The 17946-nt window shown below is 42.7% G+C and overlaps 2 protein-coding genes across 7 annotated transcripts in view; one reads left to right on the forward strand and one right to left on the reverse strand.

The window, feature by feature from the left end:
* LOC102449577 (oxysterol-binding protein-related protein 1-like) overlaps positions 1-17946 on the forward strand; it is a 45264-nt gene that overhangs the window by 19043 nt on the left and 8275 nt on the right. The window lies entirely within an intron of this gene.
* On the reverse strand, positions 186-17910 carry LOC102446746 (uncharacterized). Of its 6 annotated transcripts, XM_025181723.3 has the most exons (8): positions 16185-17910; positions 14729-14820; positions 8628-8685; positions 7584-7762; positions 7423-7476; positions 3130-4167; positions 1086-1724; positions 186-277 (listed from the first exon to the last, which is right to left on the reverse strand). In XM_025181723.3, exons 4-7 carry the CDS (start codon positions 7729-7731, stop codon positions 1087-1089), a joined length of 1878 nt encoding a protein of 625 aa, XP_025037508.3. In that variant the 5' UTR covers positions 7732-7762; positions 8628-8685; positions 14729-14820; positions 16185-17910; the 3' UTR covers positions 186-277; position 1086. The 6 variants fall into 6 exon arrangements, with proteins under 6 accessions (XP_025037508.3, XP_089632413.1, XP_089632412.1 ...); XM_089776287.1 differs by lacking the exon at positions 8628-8685; XM_089776286.1 differs by having other exon boundaries at positions 14729-17910.

The following is a 17946-nucleotide window of genomic DNA, read 5'->3' on the forward strand; positions in this document are numbered from 1 at the left end:
CTCAGCCACCCACTTGCTACAGTGAGGAAGCATTCTTATGGGTATAAGTGTCATTGCCTGTGCTGCTGGTGCTATAATTTCCCCTGGAAGCCTCATTATGTAACTATCTTCAGTAAGCTGTTAGTATTCTGCCAACACTCCAGAAAGTGTCCCCCCCCCCCCAAAAAAAAAGCATTCTAGCAGACTGCCTAGTTTTTGAGTGCTTGTATTAAGTTAATTTATTTTAAGTTGCAGATTTCCATCTCAGGGTGAAGTTAACATGACATCTTCTTTCAACCTGTTAAAGAAATTATACTTAGTTAATATGTTTTCTCATACCACTCATCCACATGCACAGTCGTCTCCTATCCTTTCCAAAAGAGATTTGGAAATAGCACTCCCCCACCTGGGATAGGTCTACTAAACAGGGCACATAGGGGTTGTATGCAATGGAATTGGAAGGCGTATATTGCAGCTTGGAGACAGAACAGGACTAGTTCTTGCCCAAGCTAAAAATCAACAAGTGCTTGAGGTTATACCAGGGACTGTACATGGGATGACTAGCCCTTTGTCCAATTACATTTACACTCCTGTTTTGCATGAGCCCAGGTCTTGAAGCTGTAATTTGTACCTCTGTGCTCATCTGTGGCCATGCACTGTAACAGGGTATAAATCTACAATGCATCTAGTAGAGGATTCTGGCAGAGGGTGATGAAAATAAGTTATTCATCCCTAATTAGCAATTTACAGGATTTGCAAAGGCCAGAGCTAGAATCAGCTCCAAACCCCATCACAGCTTATCTAAAATCAAAATGTACTAAACCTCCCTCTGCACTTGCACTGTATGTCAGATACACTAGCTCCAACCTTGTGAAGCATCATGGGCTAAGGGAATGGGAAGAGGAATCAATGTCCCCAATCAGTGTTAAGCAGGCTTCAAATCAAATATGTTGTGTGGTTTCAGCTGTCACTCAAGGCACTTTAGGTTCAGGTGAAGTTATGTCGTCAGCACCTCTAAATTCCAGGCTGTGTTCAAAATCAGCCTTGCCATAAATCTGAATGTAAAGCAAAACTTCAGCTATGCACATTGACATGAAGCTGCCTACCTTATGAGTCTGCTCTGCGGACCGGGCCAGAAGTAAATGTAATCTCGCCTGCTATACCATAGCTTCCTGCAAAGGGATTTATGCCTGTTTGTTTGTCACCAGCTGCACCTCTCTTTGCAGCCATTACATCATCCAAGGGGATGGCAACTGAAAGAAAAACTGGGGTTGGTGGTCTAGCAGTTTCTTGTGCAGAATTAGAATTGGGGCTTGGAGTGGCCATTTTCAGATCTGCTGGTCTGGCAACTGGTATGGGTACGGTAGTGAATCTCCTCACAGCACTTGTCTCATGCTGTGCAAGAACAGCATGGCCAGGAATAGATTTCCAGTCCTGTACATTCTGAACAGTAGAGCCCACTAAAATGAAGGGTGGTGCATTTCCCCTCTTGCCTTCTTCCATCACATAAGTTGGAGAGGATACTTGTGGCGGTGGACCTTGTGGTGGCAGCTGCTGTTGTAGGAACGGCTGTTGTTCCTTCCCACTAGATATATAGAGGGTTGCTTGGGGATAAGGAGCACCAGTTCCAGCAGGAGGAAGGGGTGGTGGTGACTTTCGACCTTGTTGATTCAAATCAGTTAGACAATAGAGTGTCCACACATTAGAATATGGTGGTGGTTGTCCTGCTTCGGTTGTTGCCATTGCTATAAAATAAAAAATTTAAAAAATTGCTGGTATCAGGAGCTATGAATTGCAATCTAATTGCAAACCCTTACATATAACATGCCTATACTTACACATGCCATACGAAAGCATGTTAGAGAGGACTGATGGGGATTTTTGCACAGGCTGAAATGAAGAGAGCAGCAGTGTTGCAGCAAAGGGTAGTGGTGCTGAAGTTATGTCCAAAGAGATCCATACTCTTCCTCTGACTATAGATCCTCAAAGAGGAATTTCTACAGTCTGCCCCCACCTAAAAGTCAGAGGGGGCTCTTACTTTTTACAGCTGTTTTCAAAGGAGAATTTGATAAAGAACCTTTATCAACACCCAAACGGGGATCAGAGTATGTGTAGTGCTTCCAATCATAACTAAAACCCCACTGCCCCCACCACAACACTTCTTTCTTCATTTCAGCCATGAAAAATCCCTTGGTGTTGCTTAACATGGTTTGGTTCAGTAACATGCTTTGATATGTCTCAACACCTCTACCTTTCTTGGGGCCTGGAAGGGGCTCGAAGGGTTCTGCAATAATAGGGAGAGTCAGGCAGGCACTTCTTGCTGGAGAAGGGGGCACAGGAGGGATTCTCCAGCTGGGAGAAGGGGATGGGCTGAGCACATGTTAGAGGCCAGAGAGTGGATTTGCAGCTGGGAGGGGAGTCTGCATAGGGTGCTTGACAGGTGAAGAGTTTGTTCCAACACCATCTCACCAGAACAAGTGCCAGACCCTCTTGCCAGCTGCAGCAGCTCCTGCCAAGTGCCTCGTCCTTCCACCTCGACCCAGCTGCAGAACAGGACAGTGCAGGCAAACACCACCATTTCTTTTTTAAAGGCAAACAGGCTATGTTAATGCAAGGGCTAGGATTGAAAGGTTTCAAAGTCAGGGCACATTCAAAGTTCTGACCACCTCCAGCACCTTTCCTCAGCCACAAGTATTACATCTTACACCTCTGCCATTGCTTCAAACTGAGTGGCTCATTTGCAGCAAGACCAAGGCTTGTTTAAAGGCAAAACACACCTCCACCTCTCTCTTACATAGGCCTAGAGCTAGTGCTGTCTGCATCCCTGATGCCACAACAAATCAATTTGAAGGCACCTGTGAACACATTTCTCTGATGCGGACAATACTAATCTCCAAGACGTTTACAGGTCTTACTCACAATTAGTCACACATTTTGGAACAAACTGCAGAGAGATCTAATACCTGTGCATTGGGGCCAGGTGATTGTAGAGGAAACCAGAACTTCTTATGTGCCCCAAAGTGAGGAAGTTCAATCTCGCTCCCATAGCCTTGCAGTGGCATAGGTGCTTGCATTTAATAATTTAGCTATTGAGCTACAGCTACCTTTAACTTGGAATATGAAACTTTCATTAAGAGCCAACTTTCTTACCTGACATAATAAAACCTTGCTCAGCTGATGCCATTTGCGCAGTAGTTTCCATTCTTTCAGGGTCACATTCTGCATCATCTGCAGATGGATCTAAGAGCTTAGCGCATGTAAACTGACCTGCATTTAGTGAAGGCATTAGTGGCTGCTGAATCTCTATCAGACAAGCTACTTGTTCTAAAAAGGGAATTACTATTTGCTGTGGGAACTGCTCTATATAAGGTGGAACTTCTCCTTTAGTAGTGAGCTCATCATCAGTATGTATTGGCATAGCCTGAATCTCTGATGTAACCTCAATTTCGCTTTGGGAAGACACAGCCTGTATTGGTGGTGGTGGAGGAGGAGGAGGTGGTGGTGCTGGTGGTGGTTCATCCTGCAAGGGGGTTGAGGAAGCTTGATTTACATCACTTGTTGTTCGTTCAACCTGACTGCTGGAGGACCTTAGGGCAGTAGAGGACTCTGCGGCAACAGAAGCCCGACTCTGGGCCGCGGCAACCGACGCCTGACTCTGGGCCGCGGCAACGGACGCCTGACTCTGGGCCGCGGCAACGGACGCCTGACTCTGGGCGCCTGACTTCAGTTTAACAGAATGTGCAGAACCCTCAGCAGCTGGGGAAAGTGGAGCATCTTCAGCAGCAGCACCCTCTACTGGTGCAGCTGTTGTATCCTCTGCGCTCAGACATACTTCAGGAAGAGTCTGCACGCTTGTTGCCACATCCTTCAAAGAAGGAACAGAATCAGTGTTACCTAACATCTGTGCAGCAAGCTGGGCAGGATCAGCTGGAACATAGGCAAGTTCCGGTCCCTTAGGGGAGGATTCTGGTCCTGTAGGGGATGGCTCATTTTCTACAAGGTCACTGTGAGTCGATGGGTACTGAGTAGTTTTGCTGCTGTATTCAGGTTCAGGGCCTTCGTGCAGCTGGTCCTCCTCTGTGTCTGTGGATTTTTCCTTTCGTTTCGGTTCCTCAGTAAGTGGAGACACGGCACTTAGGTCTCCAAGATCAGGTCTCTTTTCTGGCAGTCTTTCTGTCCAGCCCTCTACTAATTAAAAGAAGACAAGGACAGTTAGCTGGTGCTTCCAAAACTCTTGGTGCTCTTGGTATAACCTGTTTATCAAGCTTTTAAAGCAGGGATAGTTAATAGGCGAGGCGAATTGCAGGCCCAACATCAGACTGCTAAAGACTTATAAACTGATTCTGAAAACTTTTAGTTTTTATTTTCTCTGGAGTCTGGATGGACCTTGACATACGCAAAACTGACTACACCTGCTTTAAAGTTAATTCAATCAGTTCATTCTAGATACAAGAGGAAGACATTGGATTTTTGTTTAACTGTCAACAATTCAGGCTAAAAATCATGGAGCAGAATATGTACAATTTCACTAATACTAAACCCTCTCTTCTGCCATATTGTAGCTACCATCTTCCCCAGAGTAGTAAAAAATTAAGAGTTGTGAGCAAAACAATAGGAAAAATCAAATCAGTCCAACTACGATCGAGCGCTTAGCTTGAGAAATTATCCTTCCCTGTGGGACCTATAAAGCATTTATGTTGGCCATACACATCACAAATCCCACGAAGTTGGAATGTTTGTATGGTCAGGAGAGGTGTGTATGTGTGTCAGTGGGAGGCCCGGAACAAAGTTTTGGCAGTAGAGATCGAAAGGTAGATTTGAGAGAAACAGGAACTACTGAGTGGTTTCTGTGGGAACTAGGTCCATTTTTTCAACCATATCACCAGCGGAGAGGAGGAGAAGAAAAGTTCTGTTTTTATTATGTTTAGTTTGGCCACTGCACAAGCAAAAATGGCACTACTCAAGATATATAAGACTAGGACTGGAAGGGACCTTGAGAGGTCATCGAGTCCAGCCCCCTGCCGTCATGGCAGAATCAAATACTGTCTAGACCATCCCTGATAGACATTTATCTAACCTACTCTTAAATATCTCCACAGATGGAGATTCCACAACCTCCCTGGGCAATTTATTCCAGTGTTTGACTACCCTGACAGTTAGAAACTTTTCCTAATATCCACCATGAAAGGATGTGGGAGATGTAAAGAGGTGGATATTGAGGGCAGGAGAAATGAATTGGTACCTAATGTCATACAGGGATGAGATCATCTGGAGAGGTTTAGGAGGAGAAAGTAGCAGGAGCTACAACAAATCTCAACCCCCTATTCTTGGCAAGTTTAAACTAATAGCAAAAAAACCTCTATAAACTGTGTGCTTTGACATCTCTCTCTGTGCACACATCATTAATAACCCAGCAGAAGTGCACACCCTTCACAGCTGCAGAAACAATAGGAGCCATGCTTACATGTGTTCTTCCCACTTTCCGCCCCCACCGCCCACTCTCTTGCCTTCCCACGAGCATTACATGTTCCCTGCTGGGGCATCGCTGACTAACCCTGTCAAGAGCAGTCACCGGTGCAGGGCACAGCATCACACAGTGCAGAGGATCATCTTCCCTGTACTGAATGTCCAGGGGTGCAACCTACTCTTCAATACACTACATTGTTTTAACCTTTCAGTCAGGCATTAATATTGATTTTACTGGAGTAGTGAGAGTGGGGGCTGTGTGTTAGGCATTATGAAGCAGTCCCCGCCTACAGTCTCAATTTGGGAGGTAAGCGAGTAGTAGACTATTCGACTACCCAATAAGGAGGACTCGACAATCTATATAATCTACTTGCCCGTGGTGAGTAGATTACAACCCGGAAGAGCTGGGTTCGGGCGATCTGCGCATGCACAGAATGTCAGGCAGCGCGGCTGGCGAGCGGGGCTCACTGCGGCTCAGCGAGCCCTGCCAATAAGTATAAGCTTATTGGGTAGCTGAGTGGAGTACTCAGCTACTCGCTCCCCGCCTCCTTGCTGCCTCTGTATGAGAGGCAGCAGGGGAGAGGTGACAGGACCAGATGGTGGGGGGAGCTGGCTTAAAAGTGTGTTGCAGCCAGTACAGTATAGATGTATAAGGCATTTGCATATCTCTGCAGTGCCACCTGCTCCCCCTCCCCCAACTGTTGTCTCTATCAGAGGCAGCTGGGAGGCAGGGGAGGCTGCTACTGGAGCAGCCCCTGCCTGTGGCCAGGCATGAGCATGACCTGGCATGAGCAAGAATTGAGTAGTCCTCGCTTGCGCTGGTCTGTGACTGCAGTGCCTCTGCATTTTATATGTAGTAAGAGCTGCTGGGCATTTAAAATGCAAAGGCACAGTGGTCCCAGAGGGAGCCTCCTGATATTGACTAACTGTGCAGTAGATACAAATTATATCAACTACACGATTAGCAAAATACCCATTCCTTAACAAGATTAGTGTGAATAGACAAAGCAGGCTGAGGAAAGAGCTACAGAGGCAAAGCCACTTGTCCAAAACTCACATCTGCCAATTCCTACTCTAGCATCTAGCCCCTAAGTCCTTAGATCACCTGGCTTGTCAGTTCTCAAATACAACCAGTACCAATTTATTCGCACAGCACATCAGCCTAAGCTACTCCAACAACTCGAGTCCTTTTAGCTAGAGACAGGCCTTCCTTTCCGCACAGCTCTGCCTATGACGTCACAAAGACAACTTGTGGCATCAGAAACATGTTCCAGGCCTATGGCATCATGACAATACAATGACAGAGGGGCAGGGACAAGAGACCTTTGGCTTCTGAGAAGCACCCTTTATCTACTGGGTTCATGTGCAACTGACTAGACGGGGAGGGGCAGGGATGAGCATACTGAGGTAAAGGGTGGCATACAGGTGAGATGACTGGATCATAATGGAGTTGATGGGTGAGCAAATGGTCAGTTCAAAATAATCCAAGCAGATGACTGATGAGCTGACAGACTAATTTCTGATATGACATAATTAATGCAATACTTCCTAGTACCCGACAACTGAGATGTGGCCCCTTGTGATGCACTCATGTTACAATCTCAGCTAGAGAAATTCTTTGCTAAACAGAAATGACACCTCAAATACCAAAAACAATTGTTGTGGGAGTGTAGAGACTAGCCCCTAAACTGAGAGCCAGTAGTCCCAATACACATTTGCAGGGATTCCTATATAGAGTCCCAGCCTGTGAGGAGTCAAAAGAAGGCACTCAGCAGCTCACAGAACTAGGCTCATACTTGATAAAGGTACTTTGTGATGACTGGTACTACATAGTACTTTATTATTAATAATGAAAATGGTCAAATTATCAGAGAGAGGATTGTGCATGACAATACATGTTTGACCAATTTGTAATCACAATATACTGTTATTTTAAAACCTAGTAGATTAAGAGGCCACATTTGACACACTTCTTACCTCTAGTAAAATGAAATTCTCTAACCAAGTCTGTTATATCCAAATTAGGATTTTCTGGAAGTAAAAATATAAAGCAAGATGGACAGTTTGGTTAGCGTTCTGAAATAACACAGCTTTCCAAATGTACTGAAAAGTATCACAGCATACAAGTAGGAACAAACCTTCTCTAAATGCAATTAGCTCTCTGAAGTAAAGAGCTGTAAATTCAGTGATATTGCTTGGACTGGCTTTGAGGACAGCTCTGCTCACTCCTTCCAGTAAAGTCTTGAGGCCATATGGAACAACAAGCCTGGGCTTTACAGAATGCATCTTCAACTGAAGACAAATTGCACTCTCACAACTACAATGAAAAACATCGGCGTAAGTACGGTGTGTGGCGCAGTGGGGACCTACTGAGACGTGTCTAGTTCCAGGATTTATCACCATGGCACCTGATTTCACCTGGCCCTTCTCAATCCCAACCCCACTAACTACCGAAGAAAGGGGGTTTCTGGTCTATAACAACAAACGAGAAACAGTGATTTGGAAATGGTGTAAAATTCCTCTGTTTCCAAATGATCTTACACACCCACAAACCTGAGCGCCTGTTACAATATTTAGCTCGGCAAAGTCCCTGCCACTGCACAAAGGAGCAGCTCTCAGGGACACCAGCTTGTCTTAGACCCCTCTGAACGCAGCCTCTGCTGGGCAGGGTGCAGCGCACAGCTCGGGCACACCAGCCCCCAAGTACAAGCGGGGGAGCTAACCCCCTCCCCGTAAGGCGGGGCTCGCACTGAAAAGCCACTGCCGGGCCGGGAGAGCCCGATCAAAGGGGCGTGTTACAGTCAGCTACTCGCTGAGTCGCAGGGTGGGTTGGGAACAGCTGGCTCACGCCCCGCTCAGCCTCCGCCGCGGCGGGCCCGGCCAGGCACACGCTGCCACCTGCGCGCCTGCCAGGAAGCCCTTTGCCCCCGCCCCAGGAGCGGTTCACACCACACACACCCCGCTCCTCAACGCTGCGGGGACAGAGAGCCAGGGGCGACAGCCTGGACCTTTTCACTTCCTCGGCTGTGCGAGTGCTTCCTCCTCCGCCTCCCTTGCCGGAGCTTCCTCTACAGGGGGCCGCCGCAGGCCAGGCCTCTTATAGGTAGCGGGTCGTGGTGGGCGTGGCCAGGGGAGGTGACGGCGTACCATTTGTGAGGTCACAAAGTCTTCTCCGCACTCACCTAGCCAGCCAGGCTGGTCACCAATGGGGGGTGGGGGAGGCCTCCGCTGGCGCTCAGCCTATGAGAGAAGAGGGTGCTGCTTTCTGTGGCGTTTGACTCCAGCTGTTGGCAGCTGGATTCAGGGCGCACAGCGAGGGGCTTTTTGCCCCGCTACACTCATAGCTAGACTTCCTTGCTCTCTCCAGCTGGGACAAACTATGCGGAGCTTTCTTTTTCGTTCATGTCCACAATCGGGACCTCGCCAGGTTACTTAAATAACGTCTGAAAACTGAATAAGTCATTACTTCTTCTAAACCAAATTAGAAGTCAAAGTTTTCCTTACATGGGGGAGGGGGCTTTTGTTGTAAGGTGTATGGTTCGTTTACAAATGTCCATACCCATTCACATTTTTAAAAGTTTTGGAAATGCCAAAATTACCAGCAAAATGCAGCTTGATGAGGCTGCGACTGTCGTAGGGGTTTTTCTTATGATTTCATATAAACAGGAGGAAGTGCTGCAGAGATTAAATTGGAGACCTGATTATTAACCAGGATTGTATCAGAGCTCCTTTCTTACAGAACTCAGATCTTCGTCTTTTAACAACATTTAAAACTATTTATCTTAGAAACCAAACAGTCCAAGATTTCTCATCTCACTGCATATAAAATAGGAGAGGAGAAAAGAGAGTAGGTAAAACAGATTTTTCTACCAGAGATTTTAGTTTCCTTGACTGAGACAGATTGTCAAATTTATATACAGTAAGAGGAAAAAAACTTTAAAAAGAACAAATTGTTTGGTAGCACTTTATAGACTAACAAAACATGTAGATGGTATCATGAGCTTTCGTGGGAACAGTCCACTTCTTCAGATGACCTGGACTGATGAAGCAGCGGGCTGTGCCCGTGAAATATCATGATACCATCTACATGTTTTGTTAGTCTTTAAAGTAGTATCTTAGATGCCTATATACAAATGCGAGATCAGTATCTTAGATGCCTATATACAAATGCGAGAAGTATGGGTAATAAGCAGGAAGAACTGGAATTGCTAACCAATAAATACAACTATGATATCATTGGTATTACAGAAACCTGGTGGGATGGGACGCATGATTGGAATGTTGGTATGGAAGGGTACGGCTTGCTCAGGAAGGACAGACAGGGAAAAAAGGGAGGAGGGGTTGCCTTGTATATTAAAAATGTACACACTTGGACTGAAGTGGAGATGAATGTAGGAGATAGCTGTGTAGAGAGTCTCTGGGTTAAGCTAAAAGGGGTAAAAAACGAGGGTGATATCATGCTAGGAGTCTACTACAGGCCACCTAGCCAGGTGGAAGAGGTGGATGAGGCCTTTTTTAAACAATTAACAAAACTATCCAAAGCCCAAGATTTGGTGGTGATGGGGGACTTCAACTATCCAGACATATGTTGGGAAACTAACACAGCGAGGCACAGGCTATCCAATAAGTTTCTGGACTGCATTGGAGACAACTTTCTGTTTCAGAAGGTTGAAAAAGCTACCAGAGGAGAAGCTGTTCTGGATTTGGTTTTAACAAATAGGGAGGAACTAGTTGAGAACTTGAAAGTGGAAGACAGTATAGGGGACAGTGATCACGAAATAATAGAGTTCATGATCTTAAGGAAAGGTAGAAGGGAGACCAGCACAATTGAGGTAATGGATTTCAGGAAGGCAGATTTTGATAAGCTCAGAGAACTTGTAGGTAAGGTCCCATGGGAAGCAATACTGAAGGGAAAAACAACTGAGGAGAGTTGGAAGTATTTCAAAGGGACGTTGTTAAGGGCCCAAAAGCAAACAATTCCGCTGTGTAGGAAAGATAGAAAATATGGCAAAAGACCAGCTTGGCTTAACAAGGAGATCTTGCATGATCTCAAAATAAAAAAGGAGTCTCATAAAAAATGGAAATTAGGACAAATAACAAAGGATGAATATAGGCAAGCAACACGGGAATGCAGGGGCAAGATTAGAAAGGCAAAGGCACAAAATGAGATCAAATTAGCTACAGGCATAAAGGGAAACAAGAAGACCTTTTATAAATACATTAAAAGCAAGAGGAAGACCAAGGACAGGGTAGGCCCACTGCTTAGTGAGGAGGGAGAAGCAGTAACAGGAAACTTGGAAATGGCGGAGATGCTCAATGACTTCTTTGTTTCGGTCTTCACCGAGAAGTCTGGAGGTGTGCCTAACATAGTGAATACAAGCAGAGAGAGGGTAAGTTTAGAAGATAGGATACACAAAGAACAAGTTAAAAATCACTTAGGAAAGTTAGATGTCAGCAAGTCACCAGGTCCTGATGAAATGCATCCCAGGATACTCAAGGAGCTGATAGAGGAGGTATCTGAGCCTTTAGCTATGATCTTTGAAAAATCATGGCAGACAGGGGAGATTCCAGAAGACTGGAAAAGGGCAAATATTGTGCCCATCTATAAAAAGGGGAATAAGAACAACCCAGGAAACTATAGACCGGTCAGTTTAACGTCTGTCCCAGGGAAGATAATGGAGCAGGTAATTAAGGAAATCATATGCAAACACTTGGAAGGTAATAAAGTGATAGGGAATAGCCAGCATGGGTTTGTGAAGAACAAGTCATGCCAAACTAATCTGATAGCTTTCTTTGATAAGATAACGAGCCTTGTGGATAAGGGAGAAGCGGTGGATGTCATATACCTAGACTTTAGTAAGGCATTTGATACGGTCTCGCATGATATTCTTATTGATAAACTAGGCAAATATAACTTAGATAGGGCCACGATAAGGTGGGTGCATAATTGGCTGGATAACCGTAGTCAGAGAGTGGTTGTTAACGGTTCTAAATCCTGCTGGAAAGGGATAACAAGTGGAGTTCCTCAAGGGTCTGTTTTGGGACCCATACTGTTCAATATCTTCATCAATGATGTAGATATTGGGATAGAGAGTACGCTTATTAAGTTTGCAGATGATACCAAACTGGGTGGGGTTGCGACTTCTTTGGAGGATAGGGACATAATTCAGAATGACCTTAGCAAGTTAGAGAAATGGTCGGAGGTAAACAGGATGAGGTTTAATAGAGAGAAATGCAAAGTGCTCCACTTAGGAAGGAACAATCAGTTCCATACATACAAGATGGGAAGCGACTGTCTAGGAAGGAGCATGGCAGAAAGGGATCTAGGGGTCATAGTGGACCACAAGTTGAATATGAGTCAACAGTGTGATGCTGTTGCAAAAAAAGCAAATATGATTCTAGGTTGTATTAACAGGTGTGTTGTAAGCAAAACTCGTGAAGTCATTCTGCCGCTCTACTCTGCACTAGTTAGGCCTCAGCTGGAGTACTGTGTCCAGTTCTGGGCGCCACATTTCAAGAAAGATGTGGAGAAATTGGAAAGGGTACAGAGAAGAGCGACAAGAATGATTAAAGGTTTAGAGAACATGACCTATGAAGCCAGGCTTCATGAACTGGGCTTGTTTAGTTTGGAAAAAAGAAGATTAAGGGGGGACATGATAGCGGCTTTCAAATATCTAAAAGGGTGTCACAAGGAGGAAGGAGAAAATTTGTTCCTCTTGGTTTCTGAGGACAGGACAAGGAGTAATGGGCTTAAAGTGCAGCAGGGGAGGTTTAGATTGGACATTAGGAAAAAATTCCTAACTGTCAGGGTGGTCAAATATTGGAATAAATTGCCAAGGGAGGTGGTGGAATCTCCCTCTCTGGAGATATTTAAGAACAGGTTAGATAGACATCTGTCAGGGATGGTGTAGACGGAGCTTGATCCTGCCTTGAGGGCAGGGGGCTGGACTCGATGACCTCTCGAGGTCCCTTCCAGTCCTATGATTCTATGATTCTATGAAAGTGCTACCAGACTGTTTTCTTCTATGTTTTTTCCTGTTACAGACTAAGTTTAGTTTCTCTGCAATGGGTTTATCATCCTGGATTGCTCCTTTTGTATCTCAATTGTCTACGGGACCCACTGTTTTTTAGCAGGCTTCCTGCTTCTAATGTATTTAAAAATATTTTGCTATTGTTTTTTGAGTTTTTGGCTAGCTGTTCCTCAAAATCTTTTTATGCTTTTCTTATTACATTTTTACACTTGATTTAACAGTGTTTATGTTCCTTTCTATTTATCTCACTAGGATTAGACTTTCACTTCTTAAAAGATGCCTTTTTGTCCCTCACTGCTTCTTTTACATTGTGGTTAAGCCACGGTGACTCTTTTTTAGGTCTCTTGCTTTGTTTTTTAATTTGGAGTATACATTTAAGTTGTGCCTCTATTATGGTGGCTTTAAAAAGTTTCCATGCAGCTTGCAGGCTCTAGTCACTGTGCCTTTTAATTTCTGTTTAACTAACCTCCTCATTTTTGTGTAATTCCCCTTTTTTAAATTAAATGCCAGAGTGCTGGACTGCTGAGGAGTTTTTCCCACCACAGGAATGTTAAACATTATATTATGGTCACTATTCCCAAGTGGTCCTGTAATAGTTATCTCCTGGACCTGATCCTTCACTCCACTCAGGATTAAATTGAGAGTTGCCTCTCCCCTTGTGGGTTCCTGTACCAGCTGCTCGAAGAAGCAGTCATTAAAAGCCACTGAGAAATTTTCTCTCTGCTTCTCTTCCTGAGGTTACATGTATCCAGTCAACATGGGGATAATTAAAATCCCCCATTATTATAGAGTTTTTTATTTCGGTAGCCTCGCTATTCTCTTTTAGCATTTCAATGTCAGTATCACTGTCCTGGTCAGGTGGTCAATAATATATCCCTACTGCTAAATTCTTATTATTGGAGCATGGAATTATTATCCATAATGATTCTATTGAACATGTTGATTCATTTAAGATTTTTATTTAATTTGATTTTATGTTATCTTTCACATACAGTGCCACTCCACCATCCACATGGCCTGCTCTATCTTTCCGATATATTTTATATCCCCGTATGATTGTGTCCCACAGATTTTCCTCATTCCACCAGGTTTCAGTGATGCCTATTATGTCAATCTCCTCCTTTAATACAAGGTACTCTAGTTCAACCATCTTATTAGTCAGACTCCTAGCATTTGTGTAGAAGCACTTTAAAAAATATCCACTGTTTATTTGTCTGCCCTTCCCTGATGCTTTGGATTCCTTTATATGTGGTTATTTGTCTGCTCTGGCCCATTGTTTGTCCTCTCCCTTCCTCTCTTTCTGACTACAGACTAGAGAATCTCTATCAATGGATTCTCCTCTAAGAGAAGTCTCCATCCGATTTATGTGCTTCTCTGCACCAATCGGCTTTCCTCCCATCTCTTAGTTTAAAAACCTCATACAGTATATTGTAATTGATCAATCCTTCTCCCTTAATTGTGTTAAGGGATTACTATCAAATAAAACTATTTAGTGGCAGATAAAATGAGTTAGAATTTAAGTCTACAAAACAATAAGATGTGAAGTATTTTCCACATTTACGACTTGTAAATAAGGAAAAGTAATAACATTTTAAACTAAAATAGTTGAAAATTAAGTCCTTTCAACAGTCTTAATGAACCATGTGGATTGTCAGAACACTGAATATTTCAAATTCTTTCTAAGAAATTCATTCAATGGTTGATCAGGGTGGGGGGGAAAGGGGGAATTAAACCCAACAGAGTAGGACATCAAAAAGCAGTTAGCTTTTTATCCTAAATTGTGTATTTCAGTTCAGAAACTTCAAAGTATTAAGAAAGACTTGAACAGTTAAAGGTCTTTATTTTGTTGCTTAAAGCTCTTTATAAAGTTGAAATATAATACATTAAACTCAGTAAGAATTCATTCAGGAGCAACAGATCTAACCACATAAATTGTATTACTGTTATCTATGGTCATGCCACCTGCACAACATGACACCTTAAAGGTGGCCTATGGTCACCACACTATGGTCATGACACCTACCTGTGGCCTGAGTGTTAATAGCCTTGAATTTCATCCTATTTATTTCTGATAAAATTCTCCAATTTGTCACTTTAATTTTGTGTTCTAATTACTTAATTTGAGCTTCTGAAATGAATTATTAAGGTATTTAACTATCTCATAAGCTAACTTCTGAAAAAGACCTACATGGTAAAATATATGCATGGTATACAATATTCTTCATGAAAGCTGCAGACTAGTAATTACATACCTTCAGTTGTACTATTGGGTCCTTGTATGCCTTTTCTGTTGAATACTCAGGGTGCTTAAGGTGATCCTTTTGAACGTGTTAAAAATATCACCCTAGAAAGAGAGAATAAAAATTAATATGAACTTACAGATTCTACAGTTTGGTGTGTAGGAAGGTAGCCAGTTTTATGGTAAACCACTGAGAAGTGTACCGTCTGGGCAAAAAGTGTCATTAATTATTTCCCTGCTAAAGAAACTCCACTCAAAGGCTTCTCACTCTTGGAAAATAAAGAACTGGACTGCATGACAAAAATAAAATATGAAGCACTGATATAGCACAATTGTTATGATCCTTCTTGCCATGAACATAAAAAAAAATTAAGCAACCATGGCTGGGGCTAAGTTTTAAACTAGGTAGTTAAGTAGGTTAGAACATGCAAATAAGAAAACTCCATGAAACAACACACTGGGGCTCACAATCACATTTCACAGCTGTGGTTTTTTAATAGTCATTGTAGTGAGAAATTTCAAATTGTCAAGTATGTCGCTAAAATAAAAAAAGTCCAACTACTGAATCAGTCAATGAGAAACAACAAATAAAGTGAACAATTCATGACTAGTAAGATTAACTATATTTTCATATGTGGAGAAATAGGATACTCCTTGAAAGTATAACAGAGGTCTAAAATAATAGATAAAATTCATGGGAATGAGAGGTAGGACAATTAAGGTAACCACCCTGCCTGGCAAAGCAATCTACATACAGATTTCAGTCTGGAAGCCAAATCTAAGCAAAAGGATTTAGTATTGATAACACAATGGCTACTTTACAAGTGTCCTGGATGCACCTGCCTCCTACACCAGAGACATAACATTCAAAGTCTGCAAAGCTGTAACAGTAAAAGTTGCATAATCCTCTTGGAAACAGCAACACTTTTTAGCATCACCTGAAACAAAAAGCTGGATGGATTTTCAGAGACTTTCAGTCAAGAGCAAACATTCACCCATTTTGAGTCTGAGAACACAGGAAAAAAATCTGGATAAGTGATTCACTTATGTAGAACTCCAGCACTGCCTTTGGAAAGAGCCAAGGAGAAATCCACCATAGCACTTTTACTTGAAGAGTTTAGCATAAATTGGACTGGACATTATGGTCTCATGTTTACTTGTTCACAGTGAAGTTTCTATCTCCCCCCCCCAAATTAACTTCAGTGTAAAACTTGTTCAAAAGTATCTGCTTAAGACATTAACCATTACTATTTTAGAGAGTTTGTCTTTTTGATCAAGAACTCCTCCTAAACGGTGAGAGCTAGGACCACCAAATTCAGTATACAGCTTCCTCTTGTAACTTAAAGGAACACAAGGGTTTGGTTGTGCCAGAGAAAAGGGACACACCTGGAATGTGATTGCTTCTCAAAAAACCAAACAGGAAAGAGACAGAATCATCAAATCAAGTACAATTCTCACAATTGATGTACCTGAACGAATGTTGGAAGAGATGGAATCAAGATCAGCCAGAAAAATAGGATGAATCTGCAATAGGATTGCTTCTCAAAAACCTTACAGAAAAATAGATAAAATGGAGAAATTTGGAGTAGTGCTCTGTTTGGGCACAACTAAATCAATGCTTTAGGTCTGAAAACTAAAAGAAAATGTTATTGGAAACCAAACTGAGTATAGCCCTTTTTTGTTAAAACATACAAATGATGAGTTTATAGGGATGAAGAAAAAATACACTTTATGGAATTCCCTTATAAAAATATTACTACAAATATAAAACTGAAAAAATTTAAACAATCCCTTTTTAAAGAAATCCCAAAATATTTACTTCATAAAAATAACACTGTATTTTTAAAAAAACACAATCATTTAAATAATCCATGCACTTTTTCCTTTTATTTTCAAAAAAAACTTGTGTTTCAGACCCGAGCACCACCGGCCAGGTACATCTGCTAAGTTATTTAAATGGGAATGGTTTAACTGACTCACAACCCCTAATGAACCTGACAACTTGAAACTGCAGAGAAACAGCTTTATTATCAATATATTAAAGGCCAAAACAGTAAACAAACGGATTTGAGGTTGTTTTCCCCCCCACTAACCATGATAAATGAAGAAGGCAACAGAGCAGTTTTTGAGGGGAGCATGACTCTGACACCTTTTGCATCTTGTAACTAAACTTTTCCTATTTGTAACAGTCTTTTTGATGGACTCTTGAACAATTAGAATTAGATGAGACATCTTTTTCAAAAACACTTCAGATTTCATCTTCTACCTTTTTAGGAGTTAGGCCCCAGAAAACGGTATCATACGTTGGAGCGGAAAGAGGTACATTGGGTGTCTGAGATCAGATGTTGAAAGCTATGAACCTCAAAGATTAAACTTTACTGGTTAAAGCACAAAAGGATTTTTCCCACTTAACTATTGTATTTTATTTGGAATATTACATCAAATGGTATTAGTGGATGGAGAAGGAATGTGTTTCCAATACAATGTATGTAGGCTTGAAAGGATTAGATTTTTATCTGGAAATGTTGACAAATGTTAATTTCACCATATATAAACCAACTAAATATAATTTCCATTGATGACTAACCCCCTATTATCTTGCAGGGGGCTCTCTTTGATCAGTCTCATCACAGCAAAATACCCTCATTCTATATATGTGTGTGATCACTGCTGCCAAGCATTTTGTGAACACATACTCTGCTAACAAAGACAATACACAGAACTGTAAGGGATATTCCTCTAGTCTATGAGGAAGTATATGTTTCCCCAAGCAGATGATGTAACATGCCTATGTATATCTGAGCACATAGGCATTTAAAATGCACAGTAAATTACCAGTTGCCTGGAAGCACTACTATTGGGTGGAGTGGCTGAACTAACATTCAGACAGAATATCAATTTGCAAACACTGTTACAGGATTTTGGTTTTTCTTAAAACAGTTGCATTGTTTTCTAGTGTATCTTGTAAATGGGATTCAGAGATTCCAAGGCTAAAAAGGATCATGGAGATTATTTAGTCTGACTTCCTGTACAGGCAGTCCCCGACTTACGCGGATCCGACTTAAGTTGGATCCGCACTTACGAACGGGGCTTTTCTCGCCCCGGAGCCCACGGGCAGCGGGTCGCCATCCGTGTCCTCCAGGGCGAGAAAAGCTTCTCCCAGTCTTCCTGGTCTGCTGGGGGGGTCCAGCAGCGGCTGAATCAGGACGCCTGGGGCACAGCATCTGGGGT

The sequence above is a fragment of the Pelodiscus sinensis genome, chromosome 2, assembly GCF_052426305.1.
Source record: "Pelodiscus sinensis isolate ZL-2025 chromosome 2, ASM5242630v1, whole genome shotgun sequence".
In the NCBI taxonomy this organism is placed as follows: Eukaryota; Metazoa; Chordata; order Testudines; family Trionychidae; genus Pelodiscus; species Pelodiscus sinensis.